Here is an 18,542-nt window from a genome sequence, read left to right as displayed (position 1 = left end):
TATAAATAGAATTTAAATTGATATTTGGCTCTTTAAATTTGAGTTTGTATATCTGGTATTTAACTTGCTCCATTTTTTAAGTTTATATAATTATATTGTTATATTTTAAATATGATAATTGTTTCAAATGTATTTTAAATTTACTAGTTTTTAATAATTTATGACATGATATAATAATTAATAAATCTTCAAATGGCCATATATAAATATATATTACAATATTAATATCCTAATATTACATTATCATTAATCTATTAACATAAATTTTAAAGTTACTATAAAAAATAGAAAATTTTTTATGAACCTTATTAATTGATAAATTATTTATGAAAATTTGAAAAGTTAAAGAAATAAATATATTTGGAATACTTTTTTAATATAAAAGATAAAATGTAAAATAAAATAGTGTTTGGAGAATCATGTTAACTATATTTTGAGATTAACAAATAGAATGTGTTTGTAGAGATGTTTTCGTTTAGGAGACCGGTTAGCATTGCAGTGCTCAGACTAGTATGGATGGTCTTACTGCCTACCTGTGCACTTCAATACCAAAACCCTAGATTTCTGTTTGTCACTGCTTTGGGAGTAAACGCTGCGTACCAGGTAACGTTCTCTGCTCAATTATATACTCATTGTCCCATTTAAATTCTTGCTCTTCTTTACACCCTGATATACTGTTAAATTTTCTTTATTACTGTAGATCTCTATCAAAAGCGATCGTTTGTTCCTTAAGCAATGGGGCTGGTGAGTTATTCGTTTGTTGCTGTATCAGTTTTTATAAGTTGGACGTCTTTTTGTGCGGAGTTTGTGATGATTTCTCTTGTTTTGTATACAAATCGTACGAATGAGGGTTTCGATGTGCAATCTTCGTGGATTGTTTTGTTTCGTTTACTGATTTTAACTTTCTTTTTTTGTTCGTTATATGAAAAAACTCACTGGAAATTTATTGTATACCTCAGCCATTAGAATTTTCAGATACTCTACTGTTTTGTGTCATCAATCGACTGTGTAGTTATAGTGATGTACTAAATCATCCTGTCGATTTGGATGATTTTGTTTCATAATCAACCAGAAATGTTAGATGTTAATCATACCTAATTTCTATGATTCATACATCCAATTCAATTGTTTGAAACTTGAAACTGCTGCTATTGTTGCTTTCCTATTTTAAAGTGTGAGGTTTATTAACAGTTTGCGATCATTTGAAACTTACATTCTTGTGTCCTGTTGCAGATTATGCATGCAGGGCCAAACAACAAGAACGTTTACAAGACATTAATTGTGGCAGAATATGTTGGTGTTGAGATCAAAATGGCTGAAAACTTTCAGATGGGTGTGTCAAATAAGACTCCTGAGTTTCTTAAAATGAACCCTATTGGAAAGGTATTGTTTTTCTGATTTATAATCTGATTAAAACATTCTACAAAATGCAAAAATTTGTTTTTAGTTTTACGCCATATGATTCATCATTGATGCAGGTCCCTGTTCTTGAGACTCCTGAGGGCCCTATATTTGAGAGTAATGCGATTGCTCGATATGGTGATGAACCAAAAAGCCATTGTTGATTTGTTTCTAATCTCCTTTTGGTTTTGACTTTTGAGTAATGAGCTTACTTTGTTATGTTTTATGCTGCAGTTGCTCGTTTGAAACCTGGGAATTCTCTTTTTGGTTCTTCCCCAATAGAATATGTAAGTTTTTTCTTTTGTGTTTTTTCTGATTATGAAGGGATAATGATACTTGTTATAACAAAGCTTACCTATTTCTTTTGAAAAAAATTATACAGGGCCAAATTGAACAGTGGATCGATTTTTCTACATTGGAGCTCGATGCAAATATGAGGGGATGGGCCTTGCCAATATTTGAGCATGCCACCTACATCAAATCTGTTAGTTACTGTTACTCATGCTCTTGTTTTTTGTTTTTGCTTCCTTTTATCGATTTGAAACTTATTTTTTTCACCATTTATGTTTCTTTAGTCTTTTCAATGTGTTTTGTGAAATTTTCCAAACGATAATTATGTGTGCGTGTTTTGAAGGCTGAGGAGAGATATATTGCTGCTGTGAAGAGAGGTCTAGGTGCTTTAAACACTCATCTTGCTTCACATACTTTCTTGGTTGGTGATGGTGTTACTTTGGCTGACATCATCATGACATGCAACTTTGCAATGTGTTTTAAATATTTGTTTACAAAAAGTTTCACATCTGAGTTTCCTCATGTTGAGAGGTATTTCTGGACCATGGTTAATCAACCAAACGTGAGAAAGATATTTGGAGAAATCAAACAAGCAGAAGTTCTCCCTCCTATTCCTTCAGCCAAGAAACCAGAGGATAAACCAAAACCCGAGCCTAAAAAGGAAGTCAAGAAAGAAGAAGCCCCTAAACCCAAGCCTGAAGTTGCCCCAGAGGAGGAAGAGGCACCAAAGCCTAAGGCAAAGAATCCTCTTGATTTATTGCCTCCGAGTCCTATGGTTTTGGATGACTGGAAGAGGCTTTACTCAAACACCAAAACTAACTTCCGTGAGGTTGCAATCAAAGGTATTTTCATTTTTTATTTTTTTATTTTTTCCTAAAAGATCAGTCTTTTCAAACTAACACTTGGCTGATATATTATATATTTATTGATTTTGTTGAAGGTTTTTGGGACATGTATGATCCAGAGGGATACTCTCTTTGGTTTTGCAACTACAAGTACAATGATGAGAACACTGTCTCATTTGTGACCATGAATAAGGTTGGTGGATTCCTTCAGCGTATGGATCTTGCAAGGAAATACGCGTTTGGAAAGATGTTGATTATTGGAAACGAGCCTCCATTCAAGGTCAAGGGTTTGTGGCTTTTCCGTGGGACTGAAATCCCAAAATTTGTGATGGATGAGTGTTATGACATGGAGCTTTATGAGTGGACCAAGGTTGACCTTTCTGATGAGGCACAAAAGGAGCGTGTGAATCAGATGATTGAAGATTTTGAGCCTTTTGAGGGTGAAGCACTTTTGGATGCTAAATGCTTCAAATGAAGAGAAAATGCTGATACCCAGATAACTATCTTGATCCATCTGGAAGTGTTTGTGTCAAACAAAGACCATAATATAGTGATATGCAAAGTTCAAGGTGTCCCACAAGCATGTTTGGCAATTTTACCACCAAAAAAGATGGGCTAAATTGTAATATCGATATAGTAAGCAAAATGTGAAATGAAAAGCAAGTAGCAACCCATTTAAGACTATGCATTTCAAGTAACAAAGCAAAAGGTGAATTTAAAGCAAGACATTTTGTTGTAGCCCTAAATGACTTTGATTTTAATGTTACCAAGTGTAGCATGTGTAATATATTAGTCTATGCGATTGATTTGTGGACCAACATCAATAGTTTTAGACTCAAAGTTGAAGCTCCAGAACTGGTATTTCATCTTGTAATTAGGCTCATTTAATAGCGGTGAGGAAAGAAACTTTTGTAATCATGCTTAATGCACCGGTTAATGTCTCAATGTTAAAGCTAGGGATGAGCAAAAGGACCGAACCGGCCGGAACCGGGAACCGGCTTCGGCCAAAATCAAGAACCGAACCGGCCCGGCGGTTCTACCGGTTCCCGGTTCCTACCGGTTCTTGTCGTGTCTTCAAATGTTGGAACCGGTCCTTGAAAAATAGCATCATACGGTTCCGGTTTTTGCCGGTTCTACCGGTTCCCGGTTCCAAAAATCTACAAAAATAACGTCCCGGTCCCGGCCCGACCGGTTCCATCGGGTTCCGGTTCCGGTACCGGTTCCGGCCGGTTCCCCGGTCCATTTGCTCATCCCTAGTTAAAGCTCCATTGGTCAAGATGCTTACAACTGGTACCTATTAATAGGGATGAGAAATTGGGCCGAAAACCCGAACCGAACCGAATTAGACCCGAATAAGCAATTCGATTCGGTTTTCGGGTATCTATATAAGGCTTATTCGGTTTTCGGGTTATTCGGTCCGGGTTACCCGAATAAGGGGTTATTCGGTCCAAAAAACCGAACCGAATATGAAGAGTCTTTTTTTCCCTTGCGGCCTTGCGTGAGTCGATTTAGTGTTTAATTTGTTTCTTTAAAAAGTTTGTTATGAAATCATAAGCTACAAAAATCATAAAAAATACAATATTTATTCGGCTTATTCGATTCCTTAATCATCTTGTACATGTTATTTGGGTTATTCGGGTTATATACTTATAGATAGATTTTTGGGTGTTTTGGATGTTTAATATTTAGTGTTTAATTTGTTTCTTTAAAATATATGTTATGAAATCATAAGCTACAAAAATAATGCAAAATATTCGGGTTATTCGACTACAAAATCATTTTGTACATGTTATTCGGGTTATATACTTATGAAATCATAAGTTTCAAAAGTAATACAAAATATTCGGGTTATTCGGGTTATTCGACTACAAGTGTTATTCGGGTTATTCGACTACAAAATATTCGGGTTATTTGGGTTATTCGACTCCTTAATCATCTTGCACATGTTATTTGGGTTATTTGGGCCGGAACCGAACCGAACCGAATAATACCCGAACCGAACCGAACCTGTATTGCTTATTTGGTTCGGTTTTCGGTTCATACAATTTGCTTTATTCGGTATTCGGTTTATTCGGTTCGGTTCAGTTCCGACCTGAATAACATCCCTTCCTATTAATGGCTAAGTTCCATGATTTTGGGTCTAGATTGATGGGACTCTCTCGAAGTTTAAAACATAGAAAATTTACAGGCATTGTTGTAAGTGTGTAATTTAGTCACACTTTTTAACATACGATTTTAGGCAGAGTTATCTGCAGGAAAAAAAAAAAAGACCATCAAGGCATACGTCCATGTGATGCTCTTGTCTCGGGTATGTTGTGGCCATGATAATGAAGAGCTGTGGTTTCATGTTGGAGGATACAAATTCTCTTTTCAACATGAGAAGATTTGCATTACATTAATAAGATTTTAGGTTTTATTTTGTGTTGGATATTATATTGGCCCATTAGCTAGGAAAACCCAAATTAACTGGTCTGAAATTATGTTTTTTTTTATTATAATTGTATTTCTCATTTGATAATAATAGGAAATCCTAGTCGTTATATGTATTTTACTTGTTTGTTCACACATTCACGTTACAATTTGAAAGATTTACATGTATAGATACGGATGTTATTATCCGGTTTACCTTTTGGATTCCCAAATTGTCTCATTATATGATACATACAAACATTTTGTCAATTTAGGCAACATTCATTGGTTTTTACTAAAAAGTACAACAAGTTATTAAATACTATATTTATATAATCTGAAAATATATTTTTTTTTCTTTTTTATTGTATTGTAAATTTTCTTCATGGTTTTAATCTTGCAATCTTACAGTAATACGAAATCCTCTACCTGACAATAAAGAATACATTATAATTACATTTAGATAGTACCATTTATCGTACAAATAGAATAAAATAAGATTATACTAATATAATATTCGATGCCAAACAAAAAGAATACAATAACATCACAACAAAATAATATTATCTGTCACACAAACAGAATACAATACGATTACAGTAAAAAAAAAATACCCTATGTCATACAAAGTGAACAAAATAAGATTTCAGTAAGACAAATATTTTATAAGACAAAGATAATACTATAAGATTACAGTTGGATAGAATCGTATATAAGACAAAGAGAAGATAGTAAGATAATATTTTTTTTTCTCCTTTAACAAAATCAATGATTTTATCGTTAATAAGTCCATAATATAAGGATTTTCCTGAAAAATTATTATCTAAAATCCTAAAGTTATAAATGATTTTTTTTGTCATTTTATGTAAATAAATAAATAACTGCGACCATTGCAAATTTTAATTTAATAGGGAATCAAAATGAAAAAAATAATATAATAAAACTTTAAATGTTATATATAATAAAGGGAAATCTTCAATACAGTCCCAATATTTTAGGTCAATTTACAATTTTGTCCGATCTTTTCTTTTTTCAACGTAAAAGTTCTGATTATTTTATAATTTGCCCAAATTAACGAAACAATCATTATTTTTTTTTCAACAGAAAATGACTAATTATCGTATGAAATTAGTTAATCATGACTTTTCTGATCATTGTGTTTAAACCGTTACTGATCCAAATTATTGAGCCTTTATCAGAGATTTCCCTCTAATGAATAAGTAAAATTGAAACATAATTAAACAAAAACACTTAATTATACAAAAACATGAAACTAAAATAAATCAGTAGGTTATAAATGGTTTATACAATTGACCCAAAAATAATTCACTACAATAATAAATAAAAAAAAAACATTTTTTGAGGTGATTTTTAACATTCAGTCTAAAACAAATTCATTGGACATGATATGTTAGAACAATTCATTTTAATTCATTTTTAAGGTTATTTTGAGTAATTATTTTGACCAAGTTCGTGTTGGATTAGTGTCTAAGTCCATAACTATTTTAGTATGTACTTGACCCGATGGTGCATGGTCCTTTTGGGTTGCCTTCACCAAAGCAACTTGATTGGAGAAATATATAGAGAGAGAGGATAATATGATTTATTAATATGTTATAAGAATAATATATTAAAGGAGAAATCATATTTGTTTAATTAATATTGGTCAATAATTAATTAGGAATTAATTTTGTGATCAAGTGTAATTAATTAAACTAGAGGGGCTGATTTGTAATTATGTGATAGTTACAAAATAAGGTAAGGATTATCTTAAATATAGGGTGAACGAATTTGAGGTGATAAGGCCTTAGAATTCGACTATGATAAGGATTCAAGGATTATCTTATGGGTTGCTTTGTGGATAAGCAACTAGATAAGGATAATGACTGAAACCCTATCTCTACACCTATATAAAGGCCCTAAGGCTCATGAATTCGTGTATCCCTTCCCAAGGAGTCCTAAGGACGAATTCTAACCTCTCTTCTCTCTCTTTATACCTTCTCCATTTGCTCTTGGTGTTTGTAAACCATTAGAGGAGTGACACTTGTGACTCTAAGCATTCCAAAGCTAATTCTAGGAGGAATTAGGATTGTTATTGCTACATAACAATCAAGGTAACATCTTAAACCTAATTATATGTTAATATCGATTTCCATATGCTAGAATTAGGGTTTATAGTCTTGGATTCAAAGCATGTACAATAGAGAAACCTAGATCCAAGCATTAGGGTTTGTATGAGCACATAGGATGTCTTATGACCAAAACCCATCAGTGGTATCAGAGTCTAGGATGGTTTCAATTGTATTGATGCATTGCATATCAAAAAAAATTCGATTTTTGGTGTTCTAGGGGCTGGACTCGCCGAGTCCATAGCTGAACTCGCCGAGTCCATGCAGACTCAACGAGTCCACGCCCGACTCGACGAGTCAACTTGTCAGATAATGCTTATCTCGGGATTTCTTGTTGTTTTTGCATATGGATAGTTACCTTATCATGTTAGATCAATATTAATCCGATTATATGATATATTTGACTATATTTTTTTTATCTAAATGAAGATATTTATCAATTAATAAGATAATTATTTCCTTATAAGATAATTGATTAATTATTTTGAGTAAATTGATAAATTGTTTTGCAAGAAATCATTAAATAAATCAAATATGGATAATTATGTGATTAAATGTTAATTTAAAATTATTTGTTATTTGATCCTTGTTGTTATGAAAAGTTTCATATTTTCCCCTTTAGGTTTTATAGTTTAAATTTGAACCCAAAAGTTTTGAAGTTTTGAAATTTAAATAGTTAAAACCCTAATGTTTTGAAAAAGGTTTCAAAACTTGCCCTCAAGTTTTTGAATTTAAAAGTTGATTAAAAGTTTAATTAGGAATGTTAAATTCTAAAACCCTAGTAATGTTTTGAAAAGTTCAATTTACACCCTTATGGTTTTATTAATTAATTAAGGTGTATAATTAAAAGAAGTTTAATAAATCCATAAAAGTTTAGGTTTGCAATTTAATTGAATTAAAAGTATAATTGTTAAATTTGACAACTATATATATATATATATATATATATATATATATATATATATATATATATATATATATATATATATATATATATATATATATATAACATTAAAAGTCTAACATTATATATATGTATGAGTAAAAGTCAGTCTTACCGTTAGTAGGCCTCATTCACGAAGTTGGTCTATAAGGGATGTTTAAGGAAATTGCTTATAAAATGGCGATTGAATGGGTATCCACTCTTACCCACCGCACTCTTGACTAGTGGAGGGTCGTTAGCCGAACGGGTAGGATAGGACGAAACCTTCCATTATAAGTATAATGAATTACTAAAGTAACTAAATGTTTTTCTAATTCCCAATCTTAGTTACTTAGGCAAAAGTGAATTGATGCAATTCCATGAAACTACACTTTGTGCCCTTGCGAAGACGTTAGTGGAGCGTGTGTGGTTTACCGGCACACTAAATGGTTCTAAGCAAAGGTAGTAAAGGGTGACTCAATGTTTGTCATAGTTCGGTGGAGCGTGTGTGGTTTACCGACACATCGAATAGGTGATTGTAACATGTGAGGGCACCATGTAAGTTTGCATGGTTATTCACACCCGCTTTGTGATCCTCGGCATCCCAGTCACAAACAAGAGGGGCATATCGAGATTTAAACATGCCATTGAAATGTTCAATGAATCTCAAAGGATCTAAGAGTTTTCATAAATTTAAAACTTAAATTTCTTTTTCATTTTTCATGGTGGAAATTAGTGAACTGTCATTCACTTACCTTCAAATATTCTTCAACTAGGGTTACGGCATCCTTCTCCCGAGTTGTAGAATATTGTGTTGGGTCCTAGCCTTAGTATTTCATTTGGGTGATTTACTAAGGACTTAATCTATTAACTAACTTGAATTCGTTTTTCTCCCGATGTCAAAGTTCGACAACTATGGTCTTCTCAAATCCCGTGGAACAAGCATTCCACATAAAGATGATATTCCTCGATTCGATCAAGGAACAAGAAATCATGCTTCACTTCCTCCTCTTCCTCCAATTATTCTCCCTAACCCACAAGATTGTAAAATTGAAAGGTTCAATATCACTCAAGCCCTTTTGGCAAGTAAACATAAAGAAGGAAAGTCGGTGTGTGCACACGTCTTAGGGATGAAGTCACACATTGATAGGTTAAGAATGATGGGATCCGTTGTCGGTGAAGAGATGGCTGTTGATTGGGTTCTTCAGTCACTTCCTAACTCGTATAGTGAGTTCGTAAGAGAGTACTGTATGATGAACCACGACGTGACCCTTATTGATCTCACCTATATGCTTATTGTTGTTGAATCAGCAATGGTTTGGCGCAATAGAAAAGCAAAGTTGATTGGTGAATCTGCTTTCAAGACCTCTATGGATATAGACAATGGCAATGAAAGACATGCAATGATCGAAAAGTTTGATCATAAGAGAAAGGCGATGTTTTAAGTAGTTCCATGTGTTGTTCCAAAAGAGTCAATTTGCTTTTATTGCTAAGAGAATGGGCATTGGAGACGAAGTTGCCATATTTACCTAAGAGATCTAAGAGATGGGAGAGTCAAAAGTAAGACTACGCTTCAGGTAAAATCCACTATCTAACTCCGTTAAGTTCCTATTCATTGATTCTTAATACATGATGTGATAAGATTGCATTTGAATGTTTTGTAGGATCGGTGAAAAGAAAGGAAGCTTGATAAGAGAGCAAGATGAATCTAATCACAAGAGATGGATCTTGATCGCATAGACTTGAAGATTGGATTTTGAGCTTTAGATAGTTATGATAGAGTTGTTAAAATTTTTCCTTTTACATAGTTTTCAATAGATTTTGCATTGTAAGGACAAATGTTTTTCCGTTGTTTTTATAAATAAAATAAATTTTTATTTATTTGGTTATTTCCTTGCAATGAAATCGTTATGAAAATTGATGTTTGAATATTTCTACAACGAATAGATATGATTCTTAGTTATGTTATTTATGGAAATGTCTAGAATTTACCAAATAGGGAGAGTTTCTCATCGCCCAAAGTTTCAATTGGACAGAAATTTGGAATCACGCAACTTGGTTGCATGATGAATGAGAAATTTCATATTTGATAATTAGACTAATTCGTTGACAAAGTGTCAAGTGAAGGACTAGGAGATCGAGTACACAAAGTTGTGTGTTGATCAAGTTCACCATAAGAGTAACAAAGATATTCGTCATGATTTGCTAAAGGTTTAGTAAATATGATTATACTTATAAGATTAAGTGTAACTCTGACTTGATTAAAGGGTTTAGATCAATAGTAGAACGAATAAGAAGAATCAAGTAGGTAGAAAGATAAAAGTTTCTCCATTCTAAGAAGAAGGGAGAGTAGCTTTTATGCTTTATAATGGGTCTTAATGATTAAGAACCATATCTCAATTAATCCTCTAAGTATGTCTTAGTACAATTGTATGTTTAAGAAGAGGAATCAAGGATTGAAGAAATGGTTAAATCAAGAAGTCTATAATACTTCATTCCAATAACAAGTCTTAAAGTTAAGATTGTGACAATGAGTAAAATGTATTAAAGGTTTATAACATTCATTAAATGTGGTAAGTTGTGATGTCTTGAATAAGACAAAGACCAACTTGGACCAATTTATGAAGTGTTTTGATAAAAGCTACACTAACTCTTGAATATTTGTTTGTCAAGAAATGGTTAATGACAAGAGAATCTTATATGTCAAGGAGTCAGTGGGAGTCTTAATGGTCTTGAAAGATTTCAATAACAAATCAAATAAACCTTATTGATCATCACTAGCACACGAGTTGAGGTTTACAACCTATCGTGTTAACATTATTTTGTTTCTGTGCTGTTTCCAATTGAGTTAATTATGCATGCGAGTTCTTTGATTTCTCATTTTGAACGCATAAAAGGCAAGGCACCTTAATCAATGAAAGGTCCATTGATAGGAAAAAGGTGAGATGCTTAACTACTTGGAAGACGTGGTGGGCAGTTGTGCTACCATAAGGCAAGAAATCAAGATTAAGAAAGTTCGGTCCATATGAGTTTGAATTTGTCTTAAACTTTGGTTTTAACAAATTCACATGGATAGGAACATATACACCATTAAATCTAAGTGTCATAAGTTTCCTCCTTCATGAAAATGATTGTGAGGAAATGCTTTCACTAAGAAAGATTTTAGAAAGATAGTGATTGTAAAATTGCATTCTCGAATTCGATCATGGTTACGACATCCCTTTCCATAATTTGAATTGTGAGGTTTGACAATTAATCTTAATTGTTAAGACACACATATGAACTATCTAAGGTAAAGGTGTATAAGTTCAAGAAGCCTTGATAAAAGATTATCAAAGCACTAAGTATTAGAAACATGGACTTAAGAAACTCAATAGGTATTGTCTTTCTGAAAGTTAACATGTTTATGAATACATGTCAAAGCTAGTGGAAGCATAAGTGTTATGTTTTATAGTAATCATCATAATAGTGGGAGCATAAATGTTATGAGTGTATGATTATTATGGAAAGTTTTGCAAGTTGGCAATATTAATTATAGAAAACAAGAGTTATACCTTGCAAAGTCGTAAGGGTTGTATAGTTATTTTGCTATAATTAAGGGAGAGAATATTATGCTTCATTTCAAATCTAAAGGCTTAGGTTGAGAAATGTTAATAAATTTAGTCAAAGGTACATAGTGTGTTCTTCAAATTTCGATTATAATTACGGCATTCCTTTTCACAATTCGAATTTTAAGAACATAGCAAATAAAACATTGTGCGTCGTGTCCCATACGTATAGGATCGATTGCAAATGCTTTAATGTTTGACCATTCTAAAATTTTCCAAATGTCCAGCGCATTTAGAGGGAAAAGGGACTAGAATTGGTTTTGACTAAAATAATTAAACAACTATCAAAGGACGATTCGAAGTTCGACGAGAATTGGTCGCTTGTGAGTAGTTGGAAGTATAGTATTGGAAATTATGGAAATGTTTCCATATTGGATGGACAATATCGACATCATTACGAATAGATAAGATTCTATTAAGAATAAGTTGTCATATGGAACATATGGAAGCGTGTCCATATTGGGAAGTAAATATTGAAAATCTATGTCCAGATTAGAAACTATTATGCAAAAGGATGTTCAAAGGAATGTACTTTGAGAGAGAGAGAGACATCATATCTAAGGAATTGTCTTGTAACAATCTCCGATAGAGGACTTTGTAATATCATTGGCAATAGTCTTTGTGACTTTGGTGCAGTGACATTACGAAAGAATCATTGCATAGAATGTTAGAATATAACATATTCTATAAGTAGCAAGAATTTGATATTCTTTCACTTATGAAAAAGGATTCGGAGTTGTGAAATGAGAATGATTGGAAATGTGTTCAATGTGATCTATTTCACAAAGTAAGAACCATAGGTGAACATTGTGTGCATGCTAGGAGCATGGGATAAGTGTTGTAATTCAAGTAAGAAGTTAATTAACCAAAACGACAAATAATGAGTAATCAATATGGTGATAAATAAAAGGCGTTTTATTTATACTCAAAGGTTTGAGGCCATATGGGATTAGTATTATTCTTGTGTTTCACTTTGCATGTTTTGACTTCCAGAATAATTGAGTTTATTAAGAATAATCGAATTATTCGAACGGGCCACAGTCATTCATACGTTGGAAGTAGGTATGAATAAATATTGTCGTGAATTGGTGTGTGGATTGTCTAAAAGAGTATTAGACATAAGCAAATGTTTGCTACAACATTCATGAGTGCTTATGAATATGATTTGAGCATTGGATTAAACCCACGCTCACCTGGATCATTCCATGAATTGTATTACGAGTGATTGGTGAGACGATAACATCTTATATTCTTGAAACCGAGATGTGTGAGTTGTATCTTGCAAATCGGTTGCACATTGATAATATGTAAACGCACCAATAACTTGGTGTTATAAAACATATTGTTGTGTGTAATTCGGTGGGTGAGTTCAAGCAAGCATTGTATCAAAGTTTATCCGTTCCTTTTATCCAAATAAGGATAAAAGCGATATCTTTGGGCCCCGATGGTTTAGTGATGACAAACATAAATGCTCGGCCGGGCTAGGGTTAATTTGATTTGTTCAATTAGTCAGTCGTCATAAATCAGAAATCGAGAAGTAGTACAAAGAGAATGATTAAAAATCATATCTCATATGATATCTAGAATGGAGGAATATATGATCCCTTATCTAAGGACACGCGTATCTGATATGATCAGAGTTGACAGCGGCTTTGGAAAGTTACGATTGCAGATCTGGATCTGAAGTCATACGCATAATAGTTATTAGACTTATCCAAGTGGGAGACTGTTGGATTAATGTCTAAGTCCATAACTATTTTGGTATGTACTTGACCCGATGGTGCATGGTCCTTTTGGGTTGTCTTCACCAAAGCAACTTGATTGGAGAAATATATAGAGAGAGAGGATAATATGATTTATTAATATGTTATAAGAATAATATATTAAAGGAGAAATCATATTTGTTTAATTAATATTGGTCAATAATTAATTAGGAATTAATTTTGTGATCAAGTGTAATTAATTAAACTAGAAGGGTTGATTTGTAATTATGTGATAGTTACAAAATAAGGTAAGGATTATCTTAAATATAGGGTGAACGAATTTGAGGTGATAAGGCCTTAGAATTCGACTATGATAAGGATTCAAGGATTATCTTATGGGTTGCTTTGTGGATAAGCAACTAGATAAGGATAATGACTGAAACCCTATCTCTACACCTATATAAAGGCCCTAAGGCTCATGAATTCGTGTATCCCTTCCCAAGGAGTCCTAAGGACGAATTCTAACCTCTCTCCTCTCTCTTTATACCTTCTCCATTTGCTCTTGGTGTTTGTAAGCCATTAGAGGAGTGACACTTGTGACTCTAAGCATTCCAAAGCTAATTCTAGGAGGAATTAGGACTGTTATTGCTACATAACAATCAAGGTAACATCTTAAACCTAATTATATGTTAATATCGATTTCCATATGCTAGAATTAGGGTTTATAGTCTTGGATTCAAAGCATGTACAGTAGAGAAACCTAGATCCAAACATTAGGGATTGTATGAGCACATAGGATGTCTTATGACCAAAACCCATCAGTTCGGCGAACAGGTCACAGATCAACCCACAACATGTATTAATCTCTACAAGTACAAGATCATGCCAAATACATAAAAAAACGTACAATATCAAAAAGTATAGTTCGAACATCAAACAACAATTGTTCATAAAATTGATGTATTGAAACACACCACGATCATGGATATTGAGACATTAGAGTGTATATGCAACAAATTTGTAATCGCTTAGCATACAAAATTTACTATCATTAACACATGATAATTTTTTTTACAATATCAAATAATGATGTTTAATGTCATGTAATATACTAATAATATACTAAAATTACTACATTAAATTAAACTATATAGAAATAAAAAACGTAACATTGCATTTAAAAAGTTGGTTCATGTTCTTGCTTGTCAAACATATTTTCTAAAGAGATAATAACTTAAAAGGGTAATATTTTTTAACTTGTGGATATATTTTTTTATACACAATTAATCATTTATGTTATTTGTATATATTTACACACTTATGTTTTTTATTTTGCACATATGTAATAATATGTGTACAAAATAAAAAACATAAGTTACTTTTTTTTCAGAATCATCGTAATAAATTATTTTTTTATTTAATCATCTAAAAGTGTGCCTTATTAATTTATTCACAGTAAACTAGATTTTAAGCCAATAACAAGATTTTCTAACATTTGTTTAGAACATACGTAACAAACATCAATTATGACATATATTAACATAATTAAATATGAAATGATTTAATTATAAAGAATATTCTTTATAATTCATGTATTTTATTTAAAAAATATTCTCTATAATTAATAAATTAAATAGTAATATTCACGTAATTAATATATCTTATATATATGGTAACCAAATATCACTCTTAATTGACCGTTATTTTTTACCCTTCAATATCCAAGTGATTCGACCAACCTGGTTAACCCGGGGTTTAAAGCATCTGTCTTAACTCTTAACCCTAACAAAGTTCGTCTCACTCTCTTTAAACACTGATACACTCTTGGATTTTCTTTGTTACTCTAGATTGATATCAAAAGGCGGGTCATTCCTGTGTTCCTCTTGTCATTTAAGCAATGGTGCTGGTGAGTTATTGTTGCTTTGTGTAAGTTTTAATTAGTTGATGCTTTTTTTTTTTGGAAAAGAGTAGTTGATGCTTTTCTTAAGTGGAGTTTGTTATGAATCTCTTGTTCTATTTACAAATCGTACAGATATGGGTTTCGAACTTTTGATGTGCATTTTTGGTAGATCGTTTTGTTTAGTTTACTGATTTTAACTTTCTCCCTCTTCTTCGTGATTTGAAGAACTCACCAGTACTTCAATCATTCACTTCAGCTACTCTAATTTTCGACATTGCTGTTGTTTTGACTTTTTTGTAATCAATCGATCATGCTTTGGCTAGTCGTGCTGAGCAACGGGTCCAAACGGTTTAGGGTTTAGAACATTTAGAATATGGTCGGAGATTAAGCAATATGTGTCTATTTAGCATGATTATTTGCCTTATTCTGAATGTTATTTGTGGTTATATCACAATTTTCAACCTTATGTTCTCTATGCTGACACGCACTTAATTTTCTAATTTTTTGAAGTTATTTTAATTGTTGAAACTTCTGTTGTTGTTGGCTTTTATCTTTATGCTACTCTGTGGGGTAGAATCGACGTCTTAGCTTTTGATATATGAAATGTGAGGCTCTATTGTTGGTTTGAGATCCTTTGATATTTTTATTCTTGAGTCAACTGATTCCTTTCCATTTGATGTATTGTGCTTGTTACAGATTATACATTCAGAATTAAACAAGAATGTTTGCAAGGCATTAATTGCTGCAGAATATGTTGGTGTTGAAGTCAAAATGGCTGAAAATTTTCAAATGGGTGAGTCAAATAAGACTCCTGAGTTTCTTAAGATGAACCCTCTTGGAAAGGTATTGTTTTATGGTTTAATCTTATTAATATTTACTACAAAATTTTAAAACTTTTTTTTAATGTTTTACATCGTAAGATATGCAGGTTCCAGCTCTTGAGACTCCCGAGGGGCCTATATTTGAGAGTAATGCAATTGCTCGCTATGGTGAGGGACAAAATAGTCATTAACATTTCTAATCTTTTTTCTGTAATTATTATTATGGTTGATGGTTCTTATTTTGTCATGTTGTTTGTTGAAGTTGCTCGTTTGAAGCCTGAAAATACTCTCTTTGGATCTTCACCGATAGAATATGTAAGTTTGAATCATGATGAAGGAATAATGATAATTCTATATAAAAAGCTTGTTTAATTTAAAAAAATATATTTTATACAGGGCCAAATTGAGCAGTGGGTTGACTTTTCTGCATTGGAGCTTGACGCAAATATGAGGGCATGGGTGTTTCCAAGACTTGGATATGCCACATACATCAAATCTGTTTGTTACTCCTGCTCTTTTCTTTTGTTTTTTTAATATTATTCTTTTGCTAGTTTGATATTTTTTTTGAAATGGTCTAAATGATACATTTGTGTGTATGATTTGAAGGCTGAGGAGAGTTATATATCTGGTGTGAAAAGAGGTCTTGGTGCTCTAAACACGCATCTTGCTTCACGTACTTTTTTGGTTGGTGATTCCGTGACTTTGGCTGACATCATCATGACATGCAACTTGGTGAATGGTTTTAAATTTTTGTTTACAAAGAGTTTCACATCTGAGTTTCCTCATGTTGAGAGGTATTTCTGGACCATGGTTAATCAACCAAACGTGAGAAAGATATTTGGAGAAATCAAACAAGCAGAAGTTCTCCCTCCTATTCCTTCAGCCAAGAAACCAGAGGATAAACCAAAACCCGAGCCTAAAAAGGAAGTCAAGAAAGAAGAAGCCCCTAAACCCAAGCCTGAAGTTGCCCCAGAGGAGGAAGAGGCACCAAAGCCTAAGGCAAAGAATCCTCTTGATTTATTGCCTCCGAGTCCTATGGTTTTGGATGACTGGAAGAGGCTTTACTCAAACACCAAAACTAACTTCCGTGAGGTTGCAATCAAAGGTATTTTCATTTTTTATTTTTTTATTTTTTCCTAAAAGATCAGTCTTTTCAAACTAACACTTGGCTGATATATTATATATTTATTGATTTTGTTGAAGGTTTTTGGGACATGTATGATCCAGAGGGATACTCTCTTTGGTTTTGCAACTACAAGTACAATGATGAGAACACTGTCTCATTTGTGACCATGAATAAGGTTGGTGGATTCCTTCAGCGTATGGATCTTGCAAGGAAATACGCGTTTGGAAAGATGTTGATTATTGGAAACGAGCCTCCATTCAAGGTCAAGGGTTTGTGGCTTTTCCGTGGGACTGAAATCCCAAAATTTGTGATGGATGAGTGTTATGACATGGAGCTTTATGAGTGGACCAAGGTTGACCTTTCTGATGAGGCACAAAAGGAGCGTGTGAATCAGATGATTGAAGATTTTGAGCCTTTTGAGGGCGAAGCACTTTTGGATGCTAAATGCTTCAAATGAAGGAAAATGCTTCGAAGATTATGGAGAATTCTACAACTTAACGGATTTCCAATAACATGTGAAAATTATTGAAGAATATTTTAGGCCCGTACACATAGAATGTTCTGTAAATATCTAGATATTTAACTTTATGGTTCTTTGTAGTTGATCACAACCGTTGATTTAAATAGATATTGGTATTCAGGTTGAGGAGGGTGCCCATATAAGGAGATGAACCACAACCACAATATTCCTAATCATCCTCTTGTGCGTTCTTTTTCTGTTTTTCATTGTCTCAATTGTTGAAAGCTATAAATTATTGTAATCTCTTTAGTATTGCATTCCACGATGTCATTTTGTTGTGGCGTGTGATGAGTAATTCGTTGATGTATAATGGCATGTACCTGGAAATATGTGTTTGGTTCAATGATTGAACCCAACTCGTAAGCATTATCACTTACATATTGAGTTTAATGAGTGAAATAAACGCTTTAACGAGAGAGAATGCATCACTTTTATTTTTCAACAGATGTACCCATGTATGTCTCATGTGTATGATGCTTATAAAGTGTCTATATGAATTTGGTAAAAAAGTTTAGCTGAATGAGAGATACTTTTTGGAGAGGACAAATGATGTTGTCTAGCTTGAGAACAAATGATAAAGGAAGACATGCATGGCCATATAAAGAAAGATTGTGTTAAATTTTCTTAAGTTTGTGAAGAGGAACTTGACCAAAATGTCGATGCCACATAGTAAAGAAACAAAAGGAAAGACTTGTTTTGATATCATTGTGATAAATAATAATAATATTAAAAAAAAAAAAAAAAAAAAAAAAAAAAAAAAAAAAAAACATACAGGCCATTTATTTATTTTTGTGGAAATTTGTCATCCAAAATAATCAATTCATCAATATTAACGAGGAACATCCCGTAATATATTGCATGATATGT

General features: G+C 32.7%; 2 protein-coding genes across 2 annotated transcripts; both read left to right on the top strand.

Annotated features, from left to right (window-relative positions):
* The first annotated feature begins 470 nt into the window (after positions 1 to 470).
* On the top strand, positions 471 to 3,392 carry LOC145047599 (elongation factor 1-gamma 1-like). Its single transcript, XM_078995902.1, has 8 exons — positions 471 to 603; positions 701 to 744; positions 1,234 to 1,383; positions 1,479 to 1,539; positions 1,636 to 1,688; positions 1,784 to 1,885; positions 2,036 to 2,534; positions 2,633 to 3,392. Exons 2-8 carry the CDS (start codon positions 736 to 738, stop codon positions 3,010 to 3,012), a joined length of 1,254 nt encoding a protein of 417 aa, XP_078852028.1. The 5' UTR covers positions 471 to 603; positions 701 to 735; the 3' UTR covers positions 3,013 to 3,392.
* An 11,706-nt stretch (positions 3,393 to 15,098) lies between these two features.
* LOC145047598 (elongation factor 1-gamma 1-like) lies at positions 15,099 to 17,937 on the top strand. Its single transcript, XM_078995901.1, has 7 exons — positions 15,099 to 15,214; positions 15,905 to 16,051; positions 16,137 to 16,197; positions 16,292 to 16,344; positions 16,426 to 16,527; positions 16,636 to 17,134; positions 17,233 to 17,937. The coding sequence occupies exons 1-7, from the start codon at positions 15,206 to 15,208 to the stop codon at positions 17,610 to 17,612; spliced, it is 1,251 nt and encodes a 416-aa protein (XP_078852027.1). The 5' UTR covers positions 15,099 to 15,205; the 3' UTR covers positions 17,613 to 17,937.
* The last annotated feature ends 605 nt before the right edge of the window (positions 17,938 to 18,542 follow it).

This window comes from Lactuca saligna, chromosome 5 (genome assembly GCF_052625555.1).
Source record: "Lactuca saligna cultivar CGN05327 chromosome 5, ASM5262555v1, whole genome shotgun sequence".
Lineage (NCBI taxonomy): Eukaryota > Viridiplantae > Streptophyta > Magnoliopsida > Asterales > Asteraceae > Lactuca > Lactuca saligna.
This window is presented reverse-complemented; position numbering and strand designations above follow the sequence as displayed.

Coding starts and splice junctions, on each gene's coding strand:
- LOC145047599 (XM_078995902.1), top strand. Junction 1,384..1,478: donor AAATGAACCCTATTGGAAAG/GTATTGTTTTTC, acceptor TCATTGATGCAG/GTCCCTGTTCTTGAGACTCC. Junction 2,535..2,632: donor CCGTGAGGTTGCAATCAAAG/GTATTTTCATTT, acceptor ATTTTGTTGAAG/GTTTTTGGGACATGTATGAT.
- LOC145047598 (XM_078995901.1), top strand. Junction 16,198..16,291: donor TAATGCAATTGCTCGCTATG/GTGAGGGACAAA, acceptor TGTTTGTTGAAG/TTGCTCGTTTGAAGCCTGAA. Junction 16,528..16,635: donor ATGCCACATACATCAAATCT/GTTTGTTACTCC, acceptor TATGATTTGAAG/GCTGAGGAGAGTTATATATC.